The sequence below is a fragment of the Varroa destructor genome, unplaced genomic scaffold (genome assembly GCF_002443255.2).
Source record: "Varroa destructor unplaced genomic scaffold, Vdes_3.0 BEIS01000007.1, whole genome shotgun sequence".
NCBI lineage: Eukaryota > Metazoa > Arthropoda > Arachnida > Mesostigmata > Varroidae > Varroa > Varroa destructor.
The window spans coordinates 38,373,670-38,387,279 of record NW_019211460.1 but is presented as its reverse complement, the minus strand read 5'-3'; the positions used below and the strand labels follow the sequence as shown (position 1 = coordinate 38,387,279).

The 13,610-nt window shown below is 40.7% G+C and overlaps 1 protein-coding gene across 6 annotated transcripts in view; it reads left to right on the top strand.

The window, feature by feature from the left end:
- LOC111254980 (sphingomyelin phosphodiesterase) overlaps positions 1 to 13,610 on the top strand; it is a 38,089-nt gene that overhangs the window by 14,192 nt on the left and 10,287 nt on the right. For all 6 annotated transcript variants that reach the window (XR_015317481.1, XM_022816508.2, XM_086975416.1 and 3 more), the window contains 3 exons: positions 470 to 739; positions 7,058 to 7,303; positions 8,946 to 9,144. Coding sequence is in view for 5 of the 6 variants with exons in the window: in XM_022816508.2 (XP_022672243.1) it covers positions 470 to 739; positions 7,058 to 7,303; positions 8,946 to 9,144 (715 nt within the window). In the remaining variant the exon portion in view is untranslated. The remainder of the gene's footprint in view (positions 1 to 469; positions 740 to 7,057; positions 7,304 to 8,945; positions 9,145 to 13,610) is intronic.

Here is a 13,610-nt window from a genome sequence, read left to right as displayed (position 1 = left end):
AGCAATAACCCATCATCATCAACATAGTACATTCGTTATGTTTCGGTTCGTCCTCGAAAGGATTAAGTGGATTAAGGGCTGGGCAAACCTGATTGGGGTAGTTTTCATTAAATCCACGTTAAGTGAATTCCTTTTTGTCATTATGTGGGCGAACATAAATAGTCGTGAATAGCTACTGACTGGATTAAAAAAAAATTGCTCAGTAATAGCCCAGGGATTAGCCCGGAAATAACGCATGCTAATGACTAAATATTCGTGAAATCCTGTAGAGAACATCCGATTAAACTTGGCTCGAAATTAGAAGAGACGGCTGTGTATTATACCGCGTGTTCCATTGCAAGCCGTCAGTATGTAACTAAATCCTGATGTCAACAGAATATAAAAATCATTAGATCTTAATCGCCGGCCGAGTATAATTATACTTGTTATATGGATGGATCAAATGTACGAATGTTACTTCAACCCACAGGTGAACGAATTCCTCTCTAAAGCGAAGTCAGGAGATAACCTTGTGGCAATTCTGAAGTTTGGCTGTAAAACGTTACGCATCGAGACAGAGGCCGTGTGCAATGGCATCATTCCACTATTCAAGGATATGCTTTTCACTGTAATATCGCAATCGCCATTATCCCCGCACGATATCTGCTCGATTGTCTTCAATAACGAATGCGGCGAACTAACTGAGAAGTCTAACTGGACCGTTGCTACATCCGGCGTACCTAAGCCGCCCGTAAAACCGGTAAGTTCTCGTACATGTGATAGACCCAAGCGATGCGTGTATGTATTGCATGCAGGAATCGTTTCCACTTTCATATATACAATGACGTAGATCAGCGTCGTCGAGCTGGAACTTATTTTGTGTCACAATTAAAATCAATACGTTTATACAACTGCCTATGATTGCAGGGAATTTTTGTTGAGCATGAAATAATTGCGATGAAGTATCTCACAGGTTACCTTATAAAACCCTTATAAGTAAAACAGCTCGTACGAAATATATATAAGAGTTGTTGTACTTTTAAGCATTAGTCACAATGTCGATTTAGCAATTTGCTCTTTGATCTTTGAAACATCAGCTCATTTTATCATTGTGATTATTCCTATAATCGTATTGTAAGAATACAAATGGCAAGCTCGTTTTGTTCAGCTATGGAGAGGTAAGTAAATGTCCAGCTCTCGTTGTTCTTTGATCTTTTTTGCTCACACAAATACTGTTCATATTGCCAGGACATCCATTTCATTTTATATAGCAATAATGGCAGCATGGCTTCGCTCAATGTTATCACTTCGGAACAAGATTCATCCGTCCGTCGCACAGCCATTTCTTTGGTTACAAACTGTACATTGATCGATGGGTAGGAGTGTGTTATCAAGCAAAAGCCTATGGTGATAGACCCTCGTTTGCCGATCAATGGATTGGCTTGAGGCGTGCTTACTTCTGTCTAGCTAATAATGGCCGTTAGAAAAAATACAAGCGATATTATCACTAGCACAGTTGTAATAACGTACATTGGCAAAAGGAAAAGTCTAGGATAGCAAACACCGTTTCGTCCGTGGACCGCCGGCCAAGGACGCGACAGTGGGCAAAAAGAGCGGTTAAGACATGAACGCCAGACAGGCGGAGAGAAACACGTCGAAGGCAACCACCAGTCGAAGCCGTTATGTTATCCAAAGGGTCATAGAATTAGATTTTTTTCACGTACGCTTCCAAGTTGTGCCTGCGCTTTTCCTTCAGCCGTCTACTCCTTTGTTTGTTTTTTTGCTTCCATGTTTTGCTACGAAATGGCTTTCGAGCGCGAAGGTTGTACTAGAAGGTTCACGATTTCGTTTTCAGCTAAGGGTAGCGACAACAGTAAGCGAGGCCTCCGAAACCTCTTGTTTTAACGCCAATTTCATTACGAACGGCTAAATTTGGAATGTGGTGAAAATCTGTTGTCTCTTTATCACTGCTGTCATCGATTCGTTGCGCTAGACCTGAATGCACGTAGCTTCCTTCGTTCTCTACCTAGGCCGTTCACCCCATTGGAATACTGAAAGTTGAATGTGTACTGTGGAACAAACGGTGTTACAACAACATACCACTATACTGTATTATAAACATTTGGGATACGTGCTTAAATTCGTCGAGGGTTACGGTCTACAGTTGGTACACTCTAGGCGTGAGAAAGGATGACACGTGGCCATGTTTGATACCGGTGACAAAAAAAAGCTGTCCGTACGTCAATATGAACCCGAGATCGAAATGGCTGGCTTCAGGCGAGGAGCCGAAGTCCACGATCCAAACACACCTTTAACCAAGAAAAATTATGTGTTATGGGACTTCAAGGGCCTAATTCACGAATAGTTTCTTTTTACGAACCAGATCGGCACGTTTTTTTGGCCCAGTTGCATCGAGTCAGCCAGACTATTCAGGAAAAAACACCAATAGACGAGGTCAGGACATCCTGGCCATTGACAACGCGAGACCACACACGACAAACACCAAAGTTGCGCTCTTTGACTTTTTTGTTGCACCGTCTACATTCTCCAAATACTCCCCGTTTACGGATTTTTACTTTCTGTTTGAAATGAAATTAGGAACTGAACATTTAACAGTGTAGGTGGTTTTGAAGCCTAGATGGACAAGTTCCTCAATGCCAAACTTAAGCATGTCTAGCAATAAGGAGTAAGTAAATTGACTGACAGTTGAGAGAAAGTCACCAACAGATAAGTTATATAATATTGTCGCAGAGAAAAAAAATGTAGTAGTAGATAAAAAAAATGGCAATTTTTAACGTAAACTATAGTATTGCGGTATATAGTGTAGTAGTTACAGTAACGAAAAGGTGATGCACAATAAACCGATAAGATAGCATAGCTCTCTGATTTGCTTGTACAGTCAGTCTATCTGAAGCGATAGAACGCTGTTGGTTGCAAGCACTAAATCAAGGGTGTTGATTCAAATCACGTCAGCTGCAGGACCTGACGTCCACGGTAGATTGTATTTGCAGGACAAAATCTATTCCAATCAAGTTCATTGCTTAGCTGCTGAGAGTCGATTTAAGTTACTTGTATCACTGTTCAGTGTTCTTCGTCACAACACACACATATCTTCCTTGGTTGTTTTACTTTCCACATCCGCTGAGTAAGGTCGTGCAGAGTCGCTCGTACCGTTGTCCTCGCAGAGCACTCGGAAACTATCCAAAAGGAAACACTAGAACTAAACCTGGCATACGAACGAGTGTTACCCACGTCTGATCCTCAGCCTATGTTAATATTCAGTCCATTTATAAAAATCATGCAATTTGAGGCTCTACACTCGCGTTGAAAGATATGTCTCTATGACCGAGTGGTCTGGTGTTAAACCTCACGATATGAAATCTCATGCAGGTAAAATATCTGATCTCGCAGAAGCAAGAAGTATGGGTTTTCTTGAGCGATAGAAGGATAAATTACTGCCTTGCTTGGGCGACTGTGTGCCGTAAGGTTGTCCTAGTAGCCTTTCAAAAAAAAAAAGGAGAACAAGTGACATGGACAAAGTATTTTGCGATAATCTATGACGTATGGCATACGGAAACCCTTGCGATATTTACTATGTGCATGGAAGTAATTTATTTAATGGAGGGAATTACCTCTGGCTTAATTCGTATACATGAATGCAGTCTTATTCAAGCCCTTCCATACTCCAGTCTGCATCTTATGCCACTGCTAAATTTATTCATTAAATAAAAAAAAAAAAGAGTCGCGCCTACTTGCACAAAAATCGAAATTGCATTCAACCATTTGAGTATTTAATGTGTCTTTTACGACTAAGTGCTGCGACTTAAGAGACACGAAATATAATATATATATTGTACTTTATTAATAAAGTACCGGGAGACTGCTAGTTTCTTTTTAGCGGAACGCAGCTCAGTCTCTAATAACGCGCATAGGGATGTAGGCATAAACCTTACTTTCAATATAGATATATACTAAAATATTAGATATTTAAAAAAAATATCCATTTTAAAAAATTAGATACTCCATTGAAACATCAGAAGCTTCTAGAATTAAAAAATGGGAGTCTGTACACCGAATAACAATACGTAGCTGCGATGCGAAGACTCTGAGCCAGAAAGATTCGAAAATATTGTTGAGCCAAGGGCCCTACGACGGCCCGTTGTCCTTAGAGGCTTGAGTCAATATTATAAGGGGAAGCGAAAGCAGAAGCAAAGTACCCAAAATCAGTCACTCCTTTGAGCCGTTGTTCTTTGATGATCTAGGCACACAGTATGCTTCCCAATCCATTCGTTATACTCGAAAGCCCCCTATGCTATACCATTAGGTGCAATTCGAGATTCAAAAAGGAAGGATAGAGCAGTCCTCTTTTTTAAGCATATGTAGCACTTGACGGCTGGACAATCTGCCGGGAGATTTCGAACCCTCCGACAAACGCTACAACAACCTGTACATCGAGTTCCCTGTTGCGTCTAGCAACGGGGAACTCGATGTAAGAATGTCGCCAGGCAATGTATTAGATGACCTGCAGCAGAAAGCTATGATGGGACGGCAATTAAAACCCCAATTAGCGAAGCCTAGACTACGGTTCGTATGTAACTATCTCGGTTTATACTATGAGTAAGGCCACTGGGTATGCTGCAAATGGCAGGCAAAGCCAACTACTTCAATTGCTCGAAGGTAAAAACGGAGCGGCCAGCACTCTGCTCGGTTGTGGTAGTGGCTGACGTGGTATTGCCCTGGTAACTTGTGGACGAACCGCAACTTTGTTATTAATGCGAAATTATCCACCGGCACAGAGATATTTACTGCCTGCTATAGAACACGCGGAGACAGCAAACACGTTATAGGACAGATAGCGATGGACGGACGAAAGGCGATGGACACCAAAGAGCAGCGAGAAGATCCTATACAGTTCTCGGAACAAATTTGTCCTGTTTGTCCGCAGCCACTAGCGAATGCCCCCAGGGACCGATCACTTGTCGCCTTTGCTAGGGAATGCCGCCTGATGTAGCCGGAAGGACTGGCAAGTCCTTCGAGTTGTCAGTGGATCCAGATCGTTGCCTGTTAGCTCTTCGGTTGGCTTATTCTTAAAATTTCGGGTACTATAGGAAAATCGAAAGAGGTAACGCCGACAAAAAATGAGAGAAACGTCGTTCACATGTTTATGCGTACGTGCATAAGAAGTAAGGAAAAAAGCTAGCTAGGATCGATATTGGTCTTCTCGAAAGTGACATCAAACATAAAGACACATAAAATTCCTTGCGTTCTAGCTTCCAGTTCTCTTTCGGTTGCTTTTCATGACTCGTCGCATCCAAGCAACGTTCGACTATCAAAGTCCCTGCGCTGCAAAGCCTCATTGATCCCTTTGGAAGCAGTTTTAAGTTATAGTAATGGTGATCTGCTTTTCGAGGACCAGTTATTTTTGCTACTGTTCGCTGTTCCAGTATAATGGAAAATATCTGCCAAACGAGCTGTCTCCCGATCTGCTAACAGCCGTCGGCAAACTCTAGCTGAGTCATCCAGCCCGACGGGGTATACTTCAATAGTCCTTCCGATTGCCTCTAAGGCCCTATTTGGCATTTTTATCCTCGGGACAAATACGATTAGCGGACAGCAAAAAAAGCTCATTGGACTACTCTCCAAGATTGAAGCACATGAGTCTATAGCAGATAGTCATCACTGTCGCATCTACTGTCACTTATTCAAGACAGTTTTAAACGTAAATGACACCATATGTTTACTTCATTGAAACCGGTATGAGAAAGGTACTTGGAAGCTAAGTGTTAGTCTTAGGATCACATCGTTAACACTCCAATGAAACTAATCGAATCTAAAGAACAACGCGGTTTATTTGCACCTGATAGCATAAACCTAACATATTTAGACAGTTCAGCCTTGCCTAACGACGTTCGAGTGTGTTTATGAGCGGTAGCTAAAATTGATAAGAACCTTCAGCACGAAGACAATCAGTGGCCAGTGACACTATAGGCAGCCAGAGTTCTCATACCAAACAAAAACAGCAATTCGCTGGCCTAGGGGAGAATCCGATATGAAGAACGCGAGAAGTGAAACGCTAAGACAGAAGAAGCGTGGATCCAAGAGCGAGAAAGCATTAGGTCGACGTCGGATAAAGCGAGCTGAGGAAAAAAAATCATCTGCTCAATTCCGGTCCGATACGGACCTTTTGTGCGACCAGGCAGAGGGTTTGCACTGAATCGAAGAAGATATCGTCGTTTTTCTGAGGGAGAACACGTCTACCTAGAGGACACCAACGTTTTCGCCGCAATTTATTCACACTGAGACAAACTTACTGTTCTAATACATGCATGCGGAAATCTAACATTAAATGAGGGACATAAATAAAAGAAAGAAAAGAAAATTACGAAAAGTAGGAGGAAATAAGCCGTCGATATGAACCGTTACAAATTTCAGTCCGATCATCTGATATACACCTATAGGTTATAATTTTATGCGAATCGACATTTGCTTGATAACACGGCGATTCACTGTATTTGGCAAACGTTATGATGGTATTTTAACTTCCTTGATAGGGACTCCATTACATTTTGCTAGACAAAAATGCTTCAAACAAAAAATGGGAACTAGAGAGGAGTAACGCTTTATTCAGAGTGCAAAAAAACTTTGATTCGAAGATATTTTCTACACGGTCTTTATCTGTGTTCTGTTTCCATAGACCGTGTTCGACTTGCTGCGGTATGTTGTGTGCAAAGCACAACGATAATTACTACCACGCGTTTATCTCACATATAATTACATTATTATTTTACACGGATGCTAATATTTTCAGAAATTTTCGTTACATACTATTGTGATTGACGGAGCAACAGACCGAGCAAGTTTAAATAAATGAAAAAATAAAGCAGCAGAAAGCATATATACGAACTTGCATCACTTTATTGCTAGGAAGAATGACATTTTCACAAAGATAATATAGCAATTTTTTTACTGAAGCCGAAAGTAGCGTTTTTCCAAATCGCTCCCCGCTTGTAAAACTGTATTTCCATTATTATGAAATTTTCTAAAAAAAGATCTACAATTTACACTTTGAATTTCTTAGATTTCCGTGCCATCCGATTCTGCACCAAAGCTACGGATCGCCCATATTACAGATACACACGTCGACTATCAGTATGCCCCTGGCTCAAACGCTAACTGCGCGGATCCGCTTTGTTGCCACACTGATTCGACCCAGAAGAAGGGCTCTTCAGTTGGTGCGGACAACGCTGGCTTCTGGGGCACGTACGTGACTTGTGATATTCCTGAAAGAACATTAATTTCGGCACTCAAGTATATCGAAAAACAGGTAGGACGTCCAATAAAAACTGGCTTTTATTTCCTTGGTATCTAAGCTTTTTATTATTGAAAACATTATTCATATACTAAATACTCGTTGCAGCCGTAGCTCTGAAGACAGACGATTGTAACCCTCCTCAGCATGTCGAGGTCATCACTATTCTTTCATTCAATTAGGGAAATATAACAATGTCGTTGCTACTTATGTGGTATTGTTGAGTCTACAAGCCCATGTTCTCCTGCAGTTTTGTTCAACACTGTTGCGGTATGATTTTCTAATCACGACCAGTAAAAGCTTGTTTTTAATTCCTATGTTACGAGCTAAATAGATGATGCATAGATAATACGTTTAGCGAGAGAGAATTTGTTTCTCGCAATAAATGTATGCTGTTATTCATCGAAGCATATCGTGCGTTGTACCATTGTCGTCTGGCTCCCCTTCAACCAATAGAACACCTGGGCACTGTTAACTCTATTCGACAACTATAATACATTGCCTTATAAACTCTCATATGCCGTTCTATGATATGTAGGGCTATTTAGCTTCCACGTGCTCTTTTTCCTGAGGGATAGTTTTTTTTTTTTTGCCGGTTCGCACTTTTCGCTAAGCTTTCATACTATAGCACAATAGACGCAGTTGCTTCACTACCCTTCTTTAACGTTACGTTGATATTATATACATATAGATATATGATATCATTCTAAGTACGTCTTTGTTCGTCATCAATGTCTGTTATTCGATGATTTCCGATGGATTGGGGACAAATGAAAAGACAAAGATGTTTTTCAAACTTCTTTGTCTTAAGGATCAATTGGCCCGCTCATTTTCTCCGGGTTAATAATCAAATCAAGCAGCGCTCATGGTTGATGACGATTGATTTTTGAGTAATGAGTGATGCCAACGTAGATCGGTGGCTTGGCTAAGGAAACACCGCTTAAAAAAAGCACGTGTACGTACATTGACGACAAAAAAGCCACATAAAAATCAAAGAAACGGTTATCCTCAACCAAGATTTAAGCCAATCCTACCGGCAAATCTACAGAGCTGACTAGAACGGAACGAAGAAAATCCGAAACAAAGACAAAACAGAAAAGCAGAAGTTTCTGAGTTGGCCCCAATACCAGTGGAGTTTCCCCCATGAAATTTTAGGTTCAACGAGCGAAAACCGAAAATCATCGAAGAATGTGACAGTACTCGAAAGACAACACAAGGTGTAAAAACGTACCGTGTGGCGTTTCGTTGAGATGATTGACAGGATAAATGAAACCGGAGTGCTAGAAAACGCGGAAAGCTATTTGAATTAGGATTAGCAATAGGTTGGATAAACAGAAATGGACCTACTGCAAGGACGGCAATATGATGGCACATGGACGAAGGTTCGTCTTGCGTGCAGATATCAAAATAATATACCTGGTTTACCTCAGGGAAGCTCAAGTTGTGGTGAACATGGCAGACCGAACGTATTAGCAGAAAGGAATATCTGACAGACGTCCGAAGTCTATTTGTCCATTGTGCTTACTATCGTCACAGTTATATTTGTTACAATCCCTTATAGATATAGCTTCGAATAATTCTTTCCTCCTGGAACCTATCTTCCAGGCATCAGAAGATGTCAGTACAATCTTTTAAACACTTTATTTTTGTTGAGTAGGTGAAGCCTGATTACATTTATTGGACAGGTGACATCATATCTCACAACGTGTGGCAGACGACACGCGAGGGTAACCTTCGTCAGTTCAACCGAACTTTAGACGTACTACGAATGTACGTTCCTGACGTCAAGGTCATCCCTGTCATAGGCAACCATGAAGGAGTGCCAGTAAACTCATTTCCCATTCCTCAAATTACAGGTACTCATTTTGATTAATTTTAAATATCATAACATTTAATGAATAACATTTTTAAAATATTGCATTGGTATTTGCCAGTTCCTACGTCATAAGCAAACGCTATTAACTAAACTATAACCCTATATGTTCCACTTAAAACGTTTATGTAGGCTAACCTTAGACGTGTACCTTGTGGCGTATTGTTAGTGCTCGTAACATTTGCAACCGCTACTGCCCGAAGGAACTGGGCATGCCTTTGTGCATTACTCGTCCCACTGGACATATTGTATCATTGCGTCCTTGTACCTCGACAAAATAAGCACACGCAATGAAATTGATTTTTAACATTACTTATTCCAATAAGTAATGTTAAAAAAAATAATAAAAAAACAAATGTAAAAAAAGGAATATCTTTTTTCTATAGACTTGTAATATTTATGTGAATCAAAATACATTTTGAAACGCACGAGGTCATACGATGATTAGGATGCCTTAATGATCTACAGGCATCATTTCGACAAATAATCGACTTAGGTCTAGGGGATTACTGAAGCGTGCAGTGAGCTTTTTTTTAAAAAGCTCACTGCACGCAGGAAGAATTACACGACACTTAGAATAACTGGAATGGGGTAACAAGTGATCGGGGACACAGGGGATAACAAGTGGGCAATCGATTCTCGTAACTCATGTGGCTTGAGACTAATTCGTTGAAAATCAGAGCTCAAGCTCGGGTCGAGCAAATATCATTGCTTTCAAGTTGATCGGCAGTTATTTTGAGTGGTGTCCAGTATTGGTATGGCCATGTAAAAAGGGACCGTCTGCCCACAGGTAGAAGCAGGCAAACGTTTATATAAAGTGTTACCACACTTATATGTACGTCTATATAGACATAGGACGTTTCTGACAGGCATTTGTTCTCTGATCATATTTTTTAACAACATGCCTAGAAAGTAAATCGTCATACGATAATATCAATTATAATAGGGAATAAATAAAACTTTGGGTAGGGTAATGGTTCTCTTTCGGACGCTCTGTTTCTTATATTTTCCAATTGTATGTGGCGCGCATGCGCTTTGCTTTTGTGACGAGTATTTCCACTTTGAATATTTTATCCAGGCGAAAATGTTCCGAAATTCTCAATTCTAGTTCAAAAAATAAGTTTTAACGAATATTCGATAGGTTTACATTAGCTTTTCGGCCTTCACATAGTGCGCAAGCCGTTAGAAGATCGAACGAATTAAAAACTTCAAGTTTACCTGTAATATAATTGGTGTGACGAGAACTTCTAGCAGTTGGATGGGCGTACAGTAGAGCCGCTTGTTTCTCTACGATATATTTTCCTAATATATATTACTTTGTGACTGTATTTAAACAGGTTGAAAATATGGTGCCGTTGCTATAAATTTTTCATCAACCGAACAGGTGTTTCCCAGAGTCCCTAACAGACTGTTTTACCTTCTCTAGATAATCATACTTGGTCGTTTGCATTCTACACGACTATAGCCCTGAAAAATGTTCGATTTGTACAAGTATTCTTGTAAATTGTTCCTATGTGTAGCACTAAAAGATACTTCTATGGTAACAAACAATATAATCCTACCTGCCCAGATTCCCAACATGATGATCAGAATGCCTTTCAAATAGCTAATTTCGTAGAGCTGTTTCACTTATCATCATAAAACGTTGTGGAACCGTTAGTACTGTCTATCTATCAGGTACGTACTTATTCAGTTGGAATAGAATTCGTTAGAAGGGTATGGAGTTGGTTAAATTCAAAGAAAATCCGCCACTAGTTTCTAAATCACACTACGTTCTGCTCTATTCAGCCCCTATCAACAGCTCTTTTCAAGCAAACCGTTAGCTCCAACCAGCAGATTTGCCGGCCGAGAATTTTAACCCGCGTGCGTTATTTGTTTCGTTTGAAAGCAGTTTCACCGTTGAGACGACTTCCTTGCTCCGATACGGATCAAGTCTGATTAGAACAGCTGTATCTTGAAAAGCTGTCGCCTCAGCGACTCGGTTTTATAGCGTATTATACTCGCGCGCATACATCTGAAACCTTTCGAGTGTAATACGTCTGCGAAGGTGCGTATGATCGTACAACAATTTCTCGAAAGATCAGACGTCGGGGCTAATGTCCAGGCAGAACACAAGCGAGGCTGCGCTGTTATCCTACAGTGCGCCGTTACCGTATGCGAGTGGGCAGATGTTATTCCTAGCAAGCCAGAAAGCTTGAAGCTGGAACAGTTAGCAGTTAATTCGGTCAATTTTTTGTTAATAATCACTGACCACTGAGAAGAGTGTTCGCGTTTGATACCCCCGTGTGATTCTTCAGGGCGTGCATCGAAAATATTCTAGTTTCTGAGGTGTGAGAACATGCATTATATGTTCGCGAAAAACGCACGGTTATCTTGCTGAAGAATCAAACGCGACAGCGGACGTAGAAGCTCGCTATATTTTGCATGGGTTTGGGCCACTGAGGCCGATTCACTGGAAACTATCACGGTCATATCTAAAGACTGTATTTTGACCAGTGCGCGGTCTATGAGGTTGTTGTGGCGCTGTATGTCAAACGATACGTTGTAATCTTACGCAGTTTTATAACATATGTCGCGTTTATGTCGAAGACCTTTACAGCGTATGTTTACTATTTGCACGTTCATAGGATCCAGTAAAACACATTTTTAAGGTTAGTCTCTTCGCAGACGTAAGTAGGTGCAAACTTAACCGATGGCTAATTTATTTTCTAGGACGAACGAATCAAAGACACTTGTACCGTGTAACTTTTGTGCATAACAAACAAGAACCTATTAAGATAAAGAGCTACGACATTTCCATTGTATCGCATCAACGCATACATGCGTATACAGTGCCAAAAGCAAAGAGATGCCATGCTCGTACTATTTATATAGCTATACTGTATAGCTCGTACGCTAAATTTGCAATTTAGCGATGCGAAGCGTCACAAGAGGTACAGTGACGAGGCGTCATTGATAACGAAACATGCACCCTTCAGACAGCTGTAGAACACATACAGTAAGTAGTCTCGAGAAGTGGTTATTTTTTTAAGCGAATTACACGATCCATATGTAAGCCATCGCTGCAACTCGACGAAGGTGTAGAACAAGCGTCCTACGCAGAGCTTCACATTGAAAATGTGCATAATGTAGTCTACTTTAATTTCGAGCAATATGAATCATAGCACAGCAGAAATTAATATAGAAATGGCAAAACGGTGTCACGCAAAAAAGTTCTACAGACCAATTCCAACGGCTACATGGTCGAAAAACACTACCATAATATTGCTACGTCAAACACCCCCTAGTATCCCTGTCGATTTCATTAAAGGAGTTGTTTGCGTTGGACTATACCTCTCTGCTTTCTAAACTTTTATTATTTTAACGTAAATACAATAGGTAACTTTTGTAGCGACGATGAATAAGTTCATGTGCCAGCAAGGACTTGTTATTATGTGTGCTAAAAGGATACTGCCTTAGTTGACTCGATGTTCAGGATAGTTTATTCGCCAGGGGCACCGAATCGATCCGATAGATTATTTTAGATTCGTTAGAATAAGGATTACTACACGACTTAAGGATTTGAAAAGGTTGTCTTGATGGAGAAACGATTTCGACAGGTAAATCAATTAGTACAGCGAACGATAAAATTCATCATGGATACCAAGCTCACAGGATACTATAAGATAGGAAGAAGGCTATAGAATAAGATAGCAATGGTTATCACTATGCAAATGTTCATATTGATTATGTCTACGATTCACATTGCTATATTCAAAACCGTTCGTCTGTTGGCATCACTTGTGTAAACGAGACGTTAAATAGTTTCAACTCTTCATTGCCATTGAACGTAACGTTTGCTCCTAAACCATAAATTCTGCTAATCATAAGCGCCTTCGACTCCACACGTGCGCATGATTGTTTATAGCGTAGGCAAGAAACAAATCAATGTTCTGTTAAACGATGTGCCCTTTCAAAGCTGATAACGCTGAGTATATTTGTTATAGTTCTAGCGAATATACTTAACAGAGCCCAGAAAGCCGCAGGTGGCCCACACGGATCTCATCCCTAAAGCGTTCAATTTTCGGTAAACGTTTTGCGCAGTGCTGATCGGACGTGCGACTCAATACAGCCTTGCATGGAACTTCTGGTTTGGCAATATAAAGCTTATCTGAAATCAGCAGGCGCTGCATAAAATTTCAGGAGCTACCGCTAACCAGGTAGCTCAGTTAAGCCGTGTTCGAAAATTCAGCCAAACTATTGAGCTGTCATCTTTACCACAACAGATCATATGACTGTCGGGGCAGAGGGTGTCCTTCACGAGTCTGAAGGTCACTTGCTTTGTGATGTGTACTATGCATATTGTCACGCAAACGCTGTTCCATGACGCAAGGCTTTACCACATCGCCTTCGCCTGCTCCTAGTACACTCTACTGGCTGTAACTCTGTTCGATGGGGTGCCTTCTATTC